The sequence below is a fragment of the Budorcas taxicolor genome, chromosome 3 (assembly GCF_023091745.1).
Source record: "Budorcas taxicolor isolate Tak-1 chromosome 3, Takin1.1, whole genome shotgun sequence".
NCBI lineage: Eukaryota > Metazoa > Chordata > Mammalia > Artiodactyla > Bovidae > Budorcas > Budorcas taxicolor.
In genome coordinates, this window is record NC_068912.1 from 21,901,392 (window position 1) to 21,920,054 (window position 18,663).

The following is an 18,663-nucleotide window of genomic DNA, read 5'->3' on the forward strand; positions in this document are numbered from 1 at the left end:
CATGCAACTCAGCAACAATAAAAACAAACATCCGAATTAAAAAATGTGCAGAGGACTTGAATAGACATTTTTCTGAAGAAGACATATAGGTGGCCAACAGGCACGTGAAAAGATGCTCTGCCATCACTAATCATCAGAGAAATACAAATCAAAGCCACAGTGAGCTATCACCTCACACCCGTTAGAATGGCTATAATCAAAAAGATAAGAAATAACAAATGTTGATGAGGGTGTCAAGAAAAGGGAATGAACCTCCTATACACTATTGTTGGGAATGTAAATTGGTATAGCCAATGTGGAAAACAATATGGAGTTTCCTCAAAAAAAAAAAAAAAAGAACTACCTTATGATCCAGCAATTCCTCTTCTGCATATTCATCTGAAGAAAATAGAAGCACAAATTTGAAAAGATACATGCACCCCATGATCATTGCAGCATTGTTTACCATAGCCAAGGCATGGAAACAACCTAAGGGTCCACTGATAGACAAATGGATAAAGAAATGGTGGTACACATGTACAGTGGAATATTATTCAGCTCTAAAATAGACTGGCATCTTGCCATTTGCAACAACATGAATGGACGCTGCTGCTGCTGCTAAGTCACTTCAGTCATGTCTGACCCTGAGGACATGCTAAGTGAAATAAATCAGAGAAAGACAAATACTATATAATCTTATAGGTGGAATCTTAAAAAAAAAAAAGAATTCAGTGTCCAGGTTCATAGATAGAAGAGAACAGATTGGTCGATTGCCATAGGCAGGGGTTGGGGAATAAGTAAAATCAGTGAAGGGGGTCAAAAGATACAAATTTCCAGCTATAAAATAAATATTGGGGGTATAATGTATAGCAGAATGACTGTATTATCAGGGAAATGTAAATGAAACTCACAATGAGAGAGATTATAGTTCATTACTGTTAATTACATTACAGTGTTATTTTAATACTGTATTGCATATTTGAAAGTTGCTAAGAGTAGATCATAAGAAAGTAAAATTTTATAACTATGTATGGTAATGAATGTGAATAAGTTTTATTATGATGATCATTTGCGATATATACAAACATCAAATCATGTTGTACCTGAAAAGAAAATACAATGTTATATGTCAGTTGTACATCAAAAAAGAAAAAAGAAAAGTCGATAAGTCCAGCCTATACCCAAAAGAGGAGTATAAAATAACTTGTGAATGTCTACAACCCAGAACGGCCAAATAAAGGGATGTGCGTGGGTGCCGTACCTTTAAATAGTATTTTGCACAATGTATGCTAAGTCGCTTCAGTGTCCGACTCTGTGTGACCCTATAGACAGCAGCCCACCAGGCTCCCCTGTCCCTGGGATTCTCTAGGCAAGAACACTGGAGTGGGTTGCCATTTCCTTCTCCAGTGCATGAAAGTGAAAAGTGAAAGTGAAGTCGCTCAGTCGTGTCCGACTCTTAGCGACCCCATGGACTGCAGCCTACCAGGCTCCTCTGTCCATGGGATTTTCCAGGCAAGAGTACTGGAGTGGGGTGCCATTACCTTCTCCATTGCACAATGTATATAAGACATAAAAGTGGAACTACTCCTGTTGCAGGGAGGTGGGTCCAGAATCCCACTGGCCTAGCATCTCTATAAGCCTCTCATGTTGCTGCCAAGGATCCAGGAATCATAGTTTGAACACTAACCATACAGTCAGAGTCCTTTCCTGCTTAATTCATAAAAATCTAAGGAAGACAGCCATAATAGCAAAGAAGCAGTCTACCAGATAGCAGACTGATTTCTGGTGCTATTTTTTAGAGTGAAAAGCCATTGTGTTATGGGGAGGGGGTTGGTGATGAGTCAGCCATGGATATCTACAGAGTACTTTCATGAGTCTGTTGTCTTTTAACTATTTTTTTTTCTTCAACAGAGTACTACAACAGATCATTGCAGGATTCATTCCTGGATCCCCATTTTCTTGGTAAGTAACTAGTTGCCTTCTGTCTCAGTCTCCTGGAGTAGTGTCATTTTCAGTACTGTAGTATCTGTGCCATAATGAGAGACAAAAGGAGCTGCACAGGTGAGTGTATAGATGTGATTGGCAGGCTGTTAAAGACTGCTGTTGTCTGCTGAGCCCAAACTTAATCAGAACTTATTTTTTGTGTAATTCAGGCTGATGAGGGCCATCCTGATCCTGCAGGGTGTCTGATTCCATTGATACTCAGGTCTGAGGGTCGTGCTGAGGTAGGGAGTGAGGTGGTCCCTACCAAGGTTGATGTCTGATTCGTGAGTTTTTCTTGGAGATTATATGGGAAGATTTTATTCCTTAAGAATTTCTGAAATTGAAAACATTGCTTCACTTCCTTTTCTCAAAGTAAGAAGGTTTTTTCAGAAGAAACAAAAGGCTTAAATTCAGTAACAGAGTGACAGTTACTTACTGTACAGGTTAAAGATGGAATGTCTTCTTGTCTGGACAATTATTTGCCACTTCTGACTCTACCCCAGAAGGCTTCTTTGCTCAGAGGGATCTTGGTCCTTCCACACAGTTACCCTGTTTTCCAGCCTCTAGTTTCTTTAAGCATGTTCCAGCCAAAGAGTCTGGATATCTGTCATGCAGGGTAGTATACCAACAGCTCCAGAAAGAGGTGCTGCCAAATCCCTTTTGTAACTACTCTAAGTTGTGATTCAGAGACACTGCTATGGCTGCTTCTCTACTTGAAAGCTGCTCATTGTGTAAGGCCACAGGCTGCCCCTTAGAATGAGGGAACTTTGCTGTCAATTTTGGCCACTCAGGAAGGGAAAAATCTCCTTACAAAGCAGCTCCATCTATGTTTAATTTAAATGGGCACAGAGGAGACAAACTTTTAACCAACAGGCAATGAGTCACTCTTTTTGCTCTGGTTTGTCAGGTGGTATTTTAGGTAGCGTCACATTTTATGTTTCATACAGTTAAGCAGAAATTCCTGGAGAATAAGAGACTGCCTTTGGATAATCTGTTTGACCTTGAAATCACTGAGAAATTCTTTGCCACTTGGTTCTAGAGAACTAGTGACTTGCCAGCTCTGAGAGAGAGCAGGATTCCTCTGCCAACTTTTTCTGTGGTGTAAGGCGGAGCCTGGTCACTCCATCTAACGCTGTCTGTCTCATCTCATGTATAGGAGCGGGATGCTGCACTCCAACCCTGGGGACTATGCCTGGGGTCAGACAGGGCTTGATGCCATTGTAACCCAGGTGAGGAGCTGCCTTTTGAGGGTGTCTGTTCAGTGTGTCTCATGGTTCCACAGGCTTCCTGCTTTCCTTCTGCTACTTTCTGAAATGGCAGTCACTCTGCTTTCCCTAATATTTTGAGCTTGTGGGTTTCTGTTTTACTAAAGAGATAAATGGTTTATGGGTTTAGCTCAGCATCCATGTATTTTCTTGGTCCTAGGGACTTTCTAGAAGATAGCTTCAACTCCAAAGGAAAAAACTTCTATAACAGTATTTTCTGTTTTGGCCTCTTGTTCATTCCTATGAGGATTCTGTTGACAAGTACTTCACAAAAAAGAAAGGTGTCCTCACATGTTGAAGCAGGGATTTCTGCTAGAGGGAGCAAAGTAGGGGAAGGAAGCAGAGAAAAAGGTATTCCCATGCCATGTATAATTGCTTCCACTTGTTTATGTTTATTTTAATTTAATTGGTTTTTCATTTCCCTTGTGGATTGCTGAGACTAGAAAGCATGTCATTTATATCCAGGTCTTCTTGTAGGAAGTAATTTACCTATTTCTTGGCTTACCTAATGCTACTTTCCATACTCTCACCTTTTTCTTTCTTTCAGAAAAATGAAGTTTTTGAACTGGTTAAGTATCAATTTCTGTTAAGGTGTAGTTTTATTTGTGACATCACAACCCTTTTGCTGCCTCCAAAGTTGCTTTATGCCCAGAGGTGAGCCTTGCAATGATGGATCTGTCTGTAGGCTTATACTAATGTCACTCTGAAAATGTAAAGCAATTATTCTGGCAGCAGGAAAGGGCAAACCCAAGCCTCTCAGAGCCTTGTGGAAGCAAAAGCAACTAACATTTCTAATGTCTGTACTGTTATCAGATGGAGCAGCTGCTCCCTCCTAGGGATAGTTTGATGTCTGCCACTTCTTCTTTGCCCTTTTTTTTGTAGCTTTTAGGACAACTGGAAAATACAGGGCCTCCCCCAGCTGACAAGGAAAAGATCACATCTCTTCCAACAGTGACAGTAACTCAGGAACAAGTTGGTAGGTTCCTTTTCTTTTTTTTTGGTAGGTTCCTTTTCTTTTTTTTTTGGTAGGTTCCTTTTCATGTGTGTGTTTTCGTTTTATTATCTCTGTTCAGAATCTGAGCCATGTACTATATATTAAAAATCTTCTGTGAAACTGTAGCATTCCTAAAGTTCCTACCTGTGTGCCAGATATGAAAGGTACCTATCCCTTCATTAGGGTTAGTCAACAGGTAATTCCTGAGCAATTACCATGCTATTTTTCTAGCTGCCATTCAGGAAATAGAGAAGTGCAAAGGTATATAAAGCTTGATTTCTTGAAGAACTTTACTAGAGGAAGCAAAACTCACCAAATTAGACATTATTATGTAAAAAGTACTTGAGCAAATGATACTCTAGGGGAAAAGGAAGAGAAAAATAGGAGGCTAGGAATTTGTTTCACATCTACCCTATACTTAGGTACATTAGATAGATATTATTTTATTTATAAGCATGAAAAAAACAGTGATAAGGGACATTAGTTTGGAGTTGGAGTTTCTTTCCCCATGAATTCTACTTTAGAGAGTCAGAAGATTTTAAAAGACAGGATGGGCCATCTTAGAGAGATTATTCTGTTTATGGCAAAGTATGAACCAATGAAGAATGTCAGTATGAACATGGAGTCTGAATTAGGTATAAGGAGTGTAACCTCATTAGATCTGAAATAGAATCTAATTTGTGGAGTGATGGGAGGTATGTTTGAATTGGAGGTGTAATTGGATAGGTATGACTGGATAAGTCCTTGTTGCAGGGGACCCTGAAACTGGCAGAGGAGTTAGGGCTGGATGTTTTAGGCAATAGGTAAATTTTGTAGGTCCCTAACTGGAGGAATAAGGGAATCTGAGTGATCTTTGGGGAAGATTAGTTTGGAAGGTAGTATCTAAAATAGGTTGGAAGAGGGAAGGAGCAGAAATACTCTTAATGGGCTGTTGCAGCATTCTGATGGGGTTCAGGTGATGGTGGCAGTGCTACAAAGGAAAGGGTAGACTCAGATAATTTTTGAAGAAACGCTTTCATCATTGATTGCATAAGATAAGGAGGGGAAAGGGGGAAAGATGATTCTAAAGTTTTGCAACTCTGCAACTACAGAGGTGGTGCTGACATCATCAGGGATGGAAGAATTGTGAGCAGGCCCTGGTTTGAATAAGGAGGTGATGTGATGTTTTTTTTGAATCTGTTGCTTTTGGGGATCCCAACTGAGAATCCAAGAAAAGATGAGCTGGGAATTGCTGTGGAGCTGGTATTAGGGAAAACTAACTGGTAGCAAAGTATAGGATATATTTGGCAGGCCTGGAGTCAGGGTTGTTACCTGAGAGGCTATTGCAGTAAACTAGGCATGAGAAGTAAAAGCTGAAATTAGGGCAAACATCGTGGGAGTAGAGAGGAGGGAGTGAATCTTTTAAGTGGTATTTTACTCCAAATGCTGTGAATACTGTGGGGCATGTAGCATACATACCCTAGCTGCTGGAGAGATAGACTAGCTGGTGTTATTAGCCAAACTTGGGAAACTTGGAATTTGCTGCTTGGTAATCCTAGTTCAGTTTGTAGCCATTTTGTCTCAGAAGAAGTTTTCCTGTCTCTGGACTTGGAGCCTGAGTTACCCTTGCAGTTCTGTAGCAGCACCTCTTGGTACAGCTTTTAATAAACACCTCGTAAAAAGGGCTTTAGGGTAACCATGATGCAATAGGATGTGTAATGTCGAAAGTAGTAGAGTGAAAGTGGCTTGACACACTGAATGAGAACTGTGAAGATTGTTGAGATGAGTCCTTTGGTTGTGGTGGACAGATTGCCAGTGTTTCCTAAGTAGAAACTGCCAGAACACATTTGAGAAGATATTTTTCCTGTTTTACTTAACAGATAATCTAAGCCCCAGTTCTTCCAACTCTTTATGTTGAAAAATAGACCTCATAGAGTTGCTGTCTGGACCTTATTGGAATGGGCCCATTCGTCAGTCCTTTTCATGTCCCTGGCTATTACCACCTCTGTCCCCATTTTGAAGTAAAATTCTGCTTCTTCTCTGCCTCCGCCCTAGATGCACTTTGTTTTTTCTTTGTATACCTTTGGTTATTAAAGACATTAGGCTAGGTTTTCTTCCTTCTTTTTGCTTATTTTAAAAGGCATTTCCTCCTCTAACAGATAAGGGCTTAGAGTGTCCAGTATGCAAAGAAGATTACACAGTTGAGGAGGAAGTCCGGCAGTTACCCTGCAACCACTACTTTCACAGCAGTTGTATTGTGCCATGGTTAGAACTGGTAAGTACAGACAGCTCTCATCTGTGATAGGGCCCCTGTGCCAGTCATGTCTTGGGGGGATCAGTAAGGGCATAAGTAACAGTTAGTGGAGAGCCAAACAAATCAGATTTTAGTTTCTGGCTAACTCCTAGTAGCACCATTACTGTGTTTTAGATTGTTAATCTGTTCAGAACTTCTCTGACCAGGGGTTAGCAAACTACAGCCTATAGGTTTCTGTGGCCTGGCACATAGTTTTGTAAATGAAGTTTCATTGGAACATAGCTATGCTCATTTGTTTACAGATGGTCTATGGCTACTTTTGTGGTCCCTCAGCAGAGTTAAGTAGTTGCAACATTGGTGGTATGGCCTGCAGAGTCTGAAATAGTTACTATTTTTTCTTTAACAGAGCAAGTTTGCTGACCCCTGCTTAAGTCCATCTCAGTCATTGTTTCTAGTTAGTTCTGTTTGATAGTATGTGTTAGCTATCGTTAAGTTGCTGCCTTGAATTCTTTGTCAGTTCTGTTAAAAGTTCTGTTTGGGAAATGTCCTGGGGTTACACTTGTCCTGGGGTACTCTGTGAGAAGGCATGCCCTTTTTGTTTATCTACCTGCTAACTGTCAGGGTTCCTTAAGTGTTTAGTTAGTTCTTCCAGCTTCTCAGGTCAGGCTGTTCACGTGGATTTGTATCTTTCTGTTTCAGCATGACGCATGTCCTGTATGTAGGAAGAGCTTAAATGGTGAGGACTCTACTCAGCAAACACAGAGATCCGGGGCTTCTGCAAGCAACAGATTTAACATTGACAGCCAGCTACATGACCGGTGGACTTTCTGAAACTAAAGACCACGTCTGAGCCAGGGCTATGGTAGACCTCCTATCACAGCTATTATTTGTATCAATGCAAAAAAAATAGTAGGTGGATTTAGGAATCACTTAAGAAACCCCAACTCATAATATTAATTCACTGAGTGTTTTTCTTCTCTAAATTTAAAGTTAGTGTCTACAGATGGAATTGTATCTAGAACCAAATGCCTCTTATTCCTGAATTCAGAGTGATAATTTTGTAAGTGTGAAACTTAATTAATATGGGTTTCCCCTGCCAGAATAGAATTGGTTAATTATGTGGGTTTCCCCTACCAGAATAGAATTGGTTCCTTAAAGTCTACCTAGGGTCTTGCTGTCTGTCACGTTACCTTGTGATGGTTGTTTCCACCTCTTTCTTCAACCTCCACCGTCGTTAGTGTACTTTATAGTAAATACAGTGGAACCAGCCGTAAAGCCCTGCTGATAAAGTACTTCTGTTTTAATTGTACAAAAGCATTTACTCTTGGCCACATTAGCCATGGAGTGAAGTCATATTAAATCAGGAATCTGAGACTAATGATTTTTTTTTCTTAAATCTTTCGAGAGCAAATCAAAACAAAGTTACAGTGGGAAGGCTTCTAATTGTACTCTTTGGTTTTCTCATTTTTATTTTCAAAGACTACTTGGTAAGATGCAGGTTCTGCAGAAACCAACATGACAAATGACATGTCTTAAGAGTCTTACGTTGGTAGGAATCTGATTCTGGTTCCTATTTGGGAATAAGTTGGGCAGGATAAAGGCACAGAAAGACAGATGTTTGGAATCTCTGGTTCTGAGGTTTTTCAGTGATTCTCAACTCACTGTTTATCCTGGGGACCTTAAAGTAAGTTCCCTCACAGAAATAGGATTATTTTATTACTGCTTCTGCAGCTGATTCATGTTTTTTTTATAATTCATTGGTCTTCAGGAATTGAGACTTTATGTTGTTTCATTTTAATTTTTAAAGTGCATTTATCATCTCTGAAACCTCTTTATGTTTGCTTGGTTCTGGCTATACTTGCAGTCATATTGATTTTTGTGATCATGCCGAAACAACTTGGCCTAGGAGAGATAGGCCTTCTTTTTTCAGCCTGTGTCCCGTGTACACGTACATGCTCTTTGGTGCATTTAAGTGTTTAAAGTTGAATAAATGAAGAAGCTTAAGAATGTTGTTGGAACTTCAAAGTCTTAAAAATAAATGATGGGAACGTGTAAACACAGTTGGTCCACCAAAAAGGGTGACAAGAGGGGCACCATGGGTGTGGTCTTATCAGCCCTTCATGGTTGGAATGATCAAGAAGATGAGTCTTTGGTGAGTCTCTTTCTTGGTTAGGAGTCTGTCACACTGGTTTTGGGCATGAGGGGTGGGGTTAGAGAGATCTTCGTAATTTAGTAGAGGATAGAGGAGTAGGGGAGGGAAGAGAGAAAGTGGGAGAATTTAATGCTGAATTAATAGCCTGCCCCTAAAAGTTGTGACCATAAGGTATGATTCAGGTTGAGCCCAGAGAGAATGAGATGTTTTCTCATATGACTCTTATGTTATACCTCTGTAGAGAGAGTGTTTTTGGAGAATGTAAACTGTTTACTATGGTTATTGAAGTGTAACCCAGAGATATACATTGGCTTTGAATGAGAAGAGGTGATGAGTCTGAGGGGACATAAGAGGTATATTGTGAATGGCCATTGCTTAGGTTGAGATGGGCTCGACTGAAGTTGGAGTATGTTGTGGTTTTCAAGTAAAACAATATTGACAATATCAGCTGTCTCAGAAAAATGATGTTAGCTTGGAAGTTTTGTTATTATCTGGATATGCCAGGACAGAAATGGTAGGGACCTAACAGAAGCAGAAGATATTACGAAGAGGTGGCAAGAATACGCAGAAGAACTGTACAAAAAAGATCTTCACGACCCAGATAATCACGAAGGTGTGATCACTCACACTCACCTAGGGCTGGACATCCTGGGATGTGAAGCCAAGTGGACCTTCGGAAGCATCACCACGAACAAAGCTAGTGGAGGTGGTGAAATTCCAGTTGAGCTATTTCAAACCCTAAAAGATGATGCTGTGAAAGTACTGCACTCAATATGTAAGCAAATTTGGAAAACTCAGCAGTGGCCACAGGACTGGAAAAGGTCAGTTTTCATTCCAATCCCAAAGAAAGGTAATGGCAAAGAATGCTCAAACTATTGCACAATTGCACTCATCTCACACACTAGTAAAGTAATGCTCAAAATTCTCCAAGCCAGGCTTCAGCAATATGTGAACCGTAGACTTCCAGATGTTCAAGCTGGTTTAAGAAAAGGCAGAGGAACCAGATATCAAATTGCCAGCATCTGCTGGTTCATTGAAAAAGCAAGAGAGTCCCAGAAAAACATCTATTTCTGCTTTATTGACTATGCCAAAGCCTTTGACTGTGTGGATCACAATAAACTGTGGAAAATTCTGAAAGAGATGGGAATACCAGACCACCTGACTGGCCTCTTGAGTAACCTGTATACAGGTCAGGAAGCAACAGTTAGAACTGGACATGGAACAACAGACTGGTTCCAAATAGGAAAAGGAGTACATTAAGGCTGTATGTTGTCACCCTGCTTATTTAACTTCTATGCAGAGTACATCATGAGAAACGCTGGGCTGGAAGAAACACAAGCTGGAATCAAGACTGCCGGGAGAAATATCAATAACCTCAGGTATGCAGATGACACCACCCTTATGGCAGAAAGTGAAGAGGAACTCAAAAGCCTCTTAATGAAAGTGAAAGAGGAGAGTGAAAAAGTTGGCTTAAAGCTCAACATTCAGAAAACGAAGATCATGGCATCTGGTCCCATCACTTCATGGGAAATAAATGGGGAAACAGGGTCAGACTTTATTTTTTGGGGCTCCAGAATCACTGCAGATGGTGATTGCAGCCATGAAATTAAAAGACGCTTGCTGCTTGGAAGGAAAGTTATGACCAACCTAGACAGCATATTCAAAAGCAGAGACATTACTTTGCCAACAAAGGTCCGTCTAGTCTAAGGCTATGGTTTTTCCAGTAGTCATGTAAGATGTGAGAGTTGGACTATAAAGAAAGCTGAGCACCGAAGAATTGATGCTTTTGAACTGTGGTGTTGGAGAAGACTCTTGAGAGTCCCTTGGACTGCAAGGAGATCCAACCAGTCCATCCTAAAGGAGATCAGCCCTGGGTGTTCATTGGAGGCACTGATGCTGAAGCTGAAACTCCAATACTTTGGCCACCTGATATGGAGAGCTGACTCATTTGAAAAGCCCCTTATGCTGGGAAAGATTGAGGGCAGGAGGAGAAGGGGATGACAGGGGATGAGGTGGTTGGATGGCATCACCGACGCAGTAGACATGGGTCTGGGTGGACCTCGGGAATTGGTGATGGACAGGGAGGCCTGGCGTGCTGCGGTTCTTGGGGTCGCAGGGTCGCACATGACTGAACTGAACTGATGCCAGGACAGGCAGGTGTAATTTTATTTACAACTAGAGGACTAGAATGATGCCAGTTAAATGATGATGTTGTTAAGGTGCTGCACTCAATATGCCAGCAGGTTTGGAAAACTCAGCAGTGGCCACAGGACTGGAAAAGGTCAGTTTTCATTCCAATCCAAAGAAAGGCAATGCCAAAGAATGTTCAAACTACCACACAATCAAAGAATGTTCAAACTACCACACAACTGCACTCACTTCACACGTTAGCAAAGTAATGCTCAAAATTCTCCAAGCCAGACTTCAACAGTATGTGACCCATGAACTTCCAGATGTTCAAGCTGGATTTAGAAAAGGCAAAGGAACCAGAGATCAAGTTGCCAACATCTTTTGGATCACAGAAAAAGCAAGAGAGTTCCAGAAAAACATCTACTTCTGTTTTATTGACTATGCCAAAGCCTTTAACAGTGTGGATCACAACAAAGTGGAAAATTCTTCAAGAGATGGGAATACCAGACCACCTTACCTGCCTCCTGAGAAATCTGTATGCAGGTCAAGAAGCAACAGTTAGAACCAGACATGGCACAACAGACCAGTTCCAAATCAACAAAGGAGTACTTCAAGGCTGTATATTGTCACCCTGCTTATTTAACTTATAGGCAGAGTACATCATGTGAAATGCCAGGCTGGATGAAGCACAAGCTGGAATCAAGATTGCTGGGAGAAATATCTATAGCCTCAGATACACATGACACCACCCTTATGGCAGAAAGTGAAGAAGAACTAAAGAGCCTTTTGATGAAAGTGAAAGAGGAGAGTGAAAAAGGTGGCTTAAAACTCAACATTCAGAAAACTTAAGATCATGACATCCGATCCCATCACCTCATGGCAAATAGATAGGGAAACAATGGAAACAGTGAGAGACTTTATTTTCTTAGGCTCCAAAATCCCTGCAGATGGTGACTGCAGCCATGAAATTAAAAGTTGCTTGCTCCTTGGAAGAAAAGCTATGACCAACGTAGATAGCATATTCAAAAGCAGAGACATTACTTTGCCAACAAAGGTCTGTCTGGTCAAGGCTATAGTTTCTCCAGTAGTCATGTATGGATGTGAGAGTTGGACTACAAAGAAAGCTGAGCGCCAAAGAATTGATGGTTTTGAACTGTGGTGCTGGAGAAGACTCTTGAGAGTCCCTTGGTCTTCAAGGAGATCCAACCAGTCAGTCCTCAAGGAAATCAGTCCTGAATGTTCATTGGAAGGGCTGATGCTGAAGCTGAAGCTCCAATACTTTGGCCATCTGATGCAAAGAAGTGACTCATTGGAAAAGACCTGATGCTGGGAAAAATTGAAGGCAGGAGGAGAAGGGGACAACAGAGGATGAGATGGTTGGATGGCATCACCGACTTGATGGACATGAGTTTGGGCAAGCTCCAGGAGTTGGTAATGGACAGGGAAGCCTGGCGTGCTGCAGTGCATGGGGTCGCAAAAAGTCAGACATGACTGAACGACTGAAGTAATCTAAACTAGACAACCAGAAAGACTCTTGAGTGGCTTTACAAAGGTATGCAAACAAAGTGCTGGATAGGGATTTAACTTTTCAATATAAGAATAGCATCAATGTAACTTATCAGAAATTTCCTTCACTTTTTTTTTATTCTTTTAGATAAAGAAGATAAATCTTTTTGCTGTTTTCAAGACCTACTTAATGAATCTGTAGTGTTTCTTCAAAGAATAGGAAATGTCTCAGACTTCCAGGTTAATTTAGGTAAGGAGTGTTTTAGGGTTCTCCAGAGAAGCTGAACCGTAAGGTTGTGTGTGTACATGTGTATAGAGATTTATTATAAAGAATTGGGCCACATGATTATGGATCCAAACACAGTTTGATACAGTGCCCAAAGCAGAAGTCTCCATAACCCAAATATTTCAGGTGTTCATTCCTTTACAGCCTGAAAGTTTACAGACTCAGGAAATTGGAGTCTTACTAGGAGTCAGCCTTACTAGGAGAGATGATTCAGCTTTCCCTCATTATCAAAGCGAATAGAAGAAAGTTGCAATTTCATATCTTAGGCATTAGACTTGAGGCCTTTACATTTGTGCTAAATGGCCTACCCTTTGAGTTCCATGCAGAGATAAGCAGATTGTTTTCTCATTCATAAATGTCTTTTTTTTCTTAATCTTTTTTCATTATAATTTGAAATAAGAGGAAGTAAAACTTTGTTAGCACTTAATTAGGAGAGACTTCCTAGGGATTGGTAGACTTGAAAGTTGAGAGGTTATGTATGTCAGCTCCATGCTGGCCTCCGAGTGATTATTGCTTCTTGGGTAGTTTCCAGATGAATTAGAACTGGGCAGTTGGGTGGGCAGGGCAAAGTGATGAATGTTTATCTTCAACAGAGAGAAGGAATAATCCCAGTATTAACAATTAATTTTCCCTCAAAATTCCTCTTATTGCCAGTTCTCTGCAGAGCTGGGAAACCTGGAGAGTCCAAATAGCTTCCTTAGTTGTGAACATTTGCTACATAACAAATGAGCAAATACTTGTTAAATGTTTTCCTTAAGCAGTACTCTGTCTGGTCCAATAGTTACTTCTCAAGTTAGAAGGAAGATTTGGTGAGAATTTGTTTCCCCCCCAACAAGTCTCACTTGGATTAAATAATTATTAGAAAAATTCCTTGTTTATGTCTTTATACTGAACATTTGTGTGTGTGTGTGTGTGTGTGTGTGTGTGTGTGTGTGTGTGTGTGTCTCCATAGGCACATGCATATATGCACATTTCACTCTGGAGGAAGAAGGGATTTGGTGGGCAGACGGGAAGCCTGGCGTGCTGTGATTCATGGGGTCACAAAGAGTCGGACACGACTGAGCGACTGAACTGAATTGAAATAGATAAAGTGAGCAGGGTTACAGCAGAGAGCTGGAGCCTCACAGTCTGATTCCCTCATTGTACCTGCTTTAGGCCCATGTGTCTCTATACTTCTCTATTATGGGGCAATGTTGGCTTGGGCAGGCATCCTGTTATGTGGTGTGTGGCAAAGGGTTTCACTGGAGCTAAAAGTCTGCTTATCATTTTTGAAGGTTGAGAATAAATGACTTTGAGGAAAGGGTGTTCATTATGTTTTTCCTGTATTATAATTAGGTGAACTGTAACACAGTTGTCTATTGTTTTTAAAATTTCTTTCTTGATAAATTATTGGTGACAAATTGACTTCCCACATGACCTTCTATGTGCTTCAGTTTCATTCTTCTTGGTGTCCAAGTACTATTTCTCAAGGAATATAAGTTTATCAGAACTTAACAAAAACTAATCAGGAGGGGATTGTAGTTTGTCTGTTCTAAACAACAACAAAACAGCCTCTGGGGTTTGGAGAAGTGAGAGACACCACCTCAGAGTTGATTTTTAGAGCTGATCTAGGAAGGCCACTGACATCTGTGAAGGAAGACAGATTTAGGAGAAGGAGCGGGGCTGATGAGTAGATATTTGATTGTTAGGGGAAATCCCACTGGTCTCTGTAGTAAGAAGTAGGAAAATAAAGGTGCTGTTTGCAAGAATTTACCAGTGGAGATTTGGGAGTTTGAGGGTACTAGCAGGAGAGAGTACTCTTACTGAAAGTTTCCAAAATTAATCTAGCATAATTTCTGATGTAGGGAGTTGGGGGAAAGATTTGGTGGGGTAAACCAGGGGTTCTCAACCCCTGGGCCATGGACCAGTACTGGTCCGTGGCCTATTAGGAACTGTGCCACACAGCAGGAGCTGAGTGTCAGGCGAACAAGTGAAGCTTTGTCTGTATTTACAACCAGTCCCCCTCACATAACCATCTGAGCTCCGCCTCCTGTCAGATCAGTGGAGGCATAATAAATTGTACTGCTCTTGAATCATCCTGAAACCATCTCCCCACCCTTATCTTTAGAAAAATTATCTTCCATAAAACTAGTCCCTTGTGCCAAAAAGGTTGGGGAATGCTGAGGTAAACATGTCACAGGTGTCCATCCTACTGGGGGCGGGGAATTGTAGGTTGCAGCAATGTCAGCATCCCAGCAGGCTGTGCCATGGGTTTTAAAATAGAATGTGTAGAATACAAAGTATACAACCAGAGATCTTTTCCAGGATCAAGAGAGGATCAAAATGTCTTATCCAGTGGACATTATTGAGGTTTTGATTTCTTATATACCTGCCAGATAAGTGAAATTATAGGCACTCAAGTTTCAAATTTCTTACGTATAAACTTTGTGTTTTGCCGAATTACACTTAAGGTGTCCCCAGAAGTGAAGTCTATATGTTACCTTTCCTCTTTCACCTGAAATACTTAATATCTATAAATCATGGAAGGTGAGCTTATGATTCTTTTTCTAATAAGATGTATAACTTTTGAGGTCCCAAAATTATTAGATTCCCTCCCAACAAGATTATAATTGTAGTTTTAGTATCTTTCGCTGGAACAAACGCACAGCAAAAAGCTGCTATGCTTTCAGTAATGCTTTTAAATCAAGTTGTCTTTATTAGTCACACAAGAATCTACATCCAGTTGAAGAAGTATTACTTATTTGTAAGATATATTAGAGATAATACTTAAACAGATTTCTTATGTAACTGCGTGGCCTTACAGAGGTTCAAATTCCTTGGGTTATATAGGAATTTGGGTTCACTCATATAGATTGCGTGGCCTTACAGAGGTTCAAATTCCTTGGGTTATATAGGAATTTGGGTTCACTCATATAGATTGAAGTTTAGATGTGTTTCCAGGAGAGTACTTACTCATGCATTTGAAAGTCAAGATGTTAAGTGTTTCAAATTTCTGTTTAACTGTCTTGAAATAAGCAGAATAAATAAATTCTTTAGAATTGGGACCCCTGACTTACTGTTGGCTTTGTTTATTCTGCTTAGTTCAAGTCAGAGTTAGTAGTCTAATGCTCTTGAATGTCTCGATAAACTTGGCCAGTAATCATGTGTCCTTTCTGCAGACTTTTTTTTTAATGTAGGCTATAATTAGCACAGCACAATGGATAAAAACTTTTTCTATAGTTGGATATGGCTTCTTTGTGAGACTTCCAGTGATTGTATAATATGGAGTAGTTTCAGAAGAGTCTTTGAATAGTAAAAAAGTACAAGACATCTCCACTCATGTAAGCTTAAAATTTAGTTAAAAGAATAGCACTAGTACATAAAATAGGTCGATAAAGATTAAAGTGAGTGTACTATAGTGGAGAAAGCTTTGGAGACTTCAAAGTCAGAATTCCAGTGGTTCTGGGTTTAAAATCGAGAATATCATTTGATTCTCAGAGGAATCCTATGGAAACAAGATAAAGTAGGAAATATGCCATTTTATAAATAAGTAGATAGAAATAGATAGAAATAGTATCTCAAAACTTCATTTGCCCAAGGACACGTAGACACGTAGCTTGTATGTTGCAGAGTCAGAATTTGAATTCAGGCTTTTTGACTTCATGCCTAGTCTTTTTACCTCCAGAAGACAACAAAATCCAAAATCCTTAGTTTGAGGTTGAATGCTATCACTAATAAAGGTGTTAACCCATCTGTTTTCAGCCTTTCTCCCTCTATTCCTATAAACTTCAGCTCCCACATTTTGCAGGTCCTGGCCAAGGATCACAGGTAAGGTGTCTGTTGCCCTTTGATGGTTTGCCATTTAGCCCTGGTTGAATTGTGTTCCCACCTCTTTATTCATATAGTTCCTCTTATCAGGAATATCCTGCCCCCACCTCTCTGCTTGACTATGATAAGAGGTTATCTGTCCAAAGAGAGACAAGAGGATCTGTAAACTTAGGGAGAAAAGAAAAGGCTGCAAATACTGCTTTGATGTTTATTTAAAAAGAGAGAAATGATTAGAGAGGTTGACAAGTACTTCATTGAAGCTGGACAATTAGGATCTGTGGTGCACCTGACCTACACAAATAAATCTTCCTCTTCCTCCAGCACCACTAGTGGATGCTGTTCAACACCAAGGTCTCTTTGTTTCCTCATTTTCTACCAAGTCAGTTACTGGGTCTGGCGTTCTTCTCCTGTCCTAACTGTGTTTGCTTGTCTCATCTATCTTCCCTTAACAGTGTCAAATAAAATTTCTTCCAAAAACATTGATGTTCTCATTTTGTTTGACTTGCTTGTTTATTTGACTTTGTTCGGAGGGCATAGAGGAAAAGTTCTTCCAGGGTACAAAAACACAAAATACTTAGCCGGTATTTGAATGAGAACTGTATACCAACTGTTTTGTGAGAACTGCACTGTTTACTGGTGACTGAGATAGGAAAAAAGTTAGGTTTGTTCTGGCAGTGAGGAGGGGAAGTGAAGGAATACATTTACTTGCCCATCTTATATTTCCCATATTCTTGGCATATTTAGCCTCTTGTCACCTGTTGCCTGTTACTTCCTTCTCTGCATACTGTGATGTGAAAGATACCAAGCTAAAGAAAGTCTGTTTTCTCTTGCTGTAGCTTTTTTTTTTTTTTTTTTAATTTCTTCTGGCACAAGGCTAACAAAGCTGTAGAAAGAAAAAGGAAGATTTGTATTATGCTACAAACTTAAGAATAGCAACAAAATACCTGATGTATTTCATCCTGGGATATGTGTTTGATAGACCCTTATGACTGGAGGGAATGGACAAGGAAAGGAGGGAAGAAAGTCTTACATGTGTTGTGTCTTACTGCTTAAAGTTGCAATTGTGATCTTATGAAATCTGCATGATCCTGATGGAAGTGGGGAAGAAGCCTACCTCTCCTTGCTAGAAGGTAGGACAATCAAAGAAGAAATAAGACACCATTCAGTTTCAAGGTAGGTTTTCCATGTATAGCAATGAATGCCTGGCACAGTGAAAGGACAGAGACACTTACTGAAATTAGCTTCATGAACTGAGGGAGGCATAGAGATCCAGGAAAGTCCCCTCATTTTTGTCACATGTAGGCATGGTAACTTGACCTATGTCATTTCTTTGGGTCTGAGAAAATGTGTGTTTTTGTTTTACTGAACAGTACCACATCCATAATTCTGCTGAGTCTTGAGTTGGGAGAGAGGGATGAAAGGAATGAACTATCAAAGTTCATTCTCTTCACCTGACTAGAAAAAGGAAAAGAGCTTAGAGATTTTTTTCCTCTAGCATAACTTGGGAGTCAGAGGTAGTAATAAATGGTAATAGGTTGTATGGCTAAGACAAATTTCCTCTTTAAAGTTTTTAATCTGTATGAATAATTAAAATTAACTTTGTCAATGAAATAGCCATCTGAGAGGATTTGGATTCAATAAAGAATTATGTCTGAAGGGTGAGACTGCTTGATATTCACCAGTTTCCTCCTGAAAGCTGGCATTGGCTTACATTTGGCAGATGCTTGCCAAGGAGTGGAGATTAGGTCTTTGTTTTCTTTTGATAGTTTAGGTTAAGGGCTGAAGTATGAGTGTTAGGTGATCCTGTTTCTGGAAATGGGAGGAGGCAGTCTCAGAATGGGGAGAGTGGTGATGGAGTTGAGAGAGAAGTTGCTTAGCATGTAGTAGGTGATCACTGAGAGCACAGATTTTAGAGTGAGACGGTCCTGTATTAATTCCTGTGCACTGGCGCAACCTTTAACCTCTTTATACCTGTTTGCTGGTAAGTAATCAGGGAATATTTACCTGGAACGGTTGTGAGGTTAGAAGCACCTTGTAAAGGCTAGCCCATCGTACAAATTCTTTAAACAAATTTATTAAGAGCCTGCTATGTGTGTGATATTGTTTTTTTGTTGGGGTAAAAAAGACAAAGTCCTTACCATATTCATAGAGCTTGCATTCTGGTGGCACTTGGAAAATATTACTTACTGATTTGAGGAAGGCCTCAATAGGCTTGAAATTAAGGATGTCAAGGAGAGGCAAAAACCTGTATCAGTTACCAGTTGTGCAGACATGAAATGGTAAATCATTGCAAATTAATACCTCCTTTTGCATAATGTCAGGACATCT

The 18,663-nt window shown here is 40.2% G+C and overlaps 1 protein-coding gene across 2 annotated transcripts in view; it reads left to right on the top strand.

The window, feature by feature from the left end:
• RNF115 (ring finger protein 115) overlaps positions 1–8,472 on the top strand; it is a 72,455-nt gene extending 63,983 nt beyond the window's left edge. For both annotated transcript variants that reach the window (XM_052636865.1, XM_052636866.1), the window contains 5 exons: positions 1,891–1,941; positions 3,119–3,191; positions 4,110–4,203; positions 6,360–6,475; positions 7,154–8,472. In XM_052636865.1, the coding sequence (XP_052492825.1) occupies positions 1,891–1,941; positions 3,119–3,191; positions 4,110–4,203; positions 6,360–6,475; positions 7,154–7,285 (466 nt within the window). In that variant the 3' untranslated portion in view covers positions 7,286–8,472. The remainder of the gene's footprint in view (positions 1–1,890; positions 1,942–3,118; positions 3,192–4,109; positions 4,204–6,359; positions 6,476–7,153) is intronic.
• Positions 8,473–18,663: the final 10,191 nt, after the last annotated feature.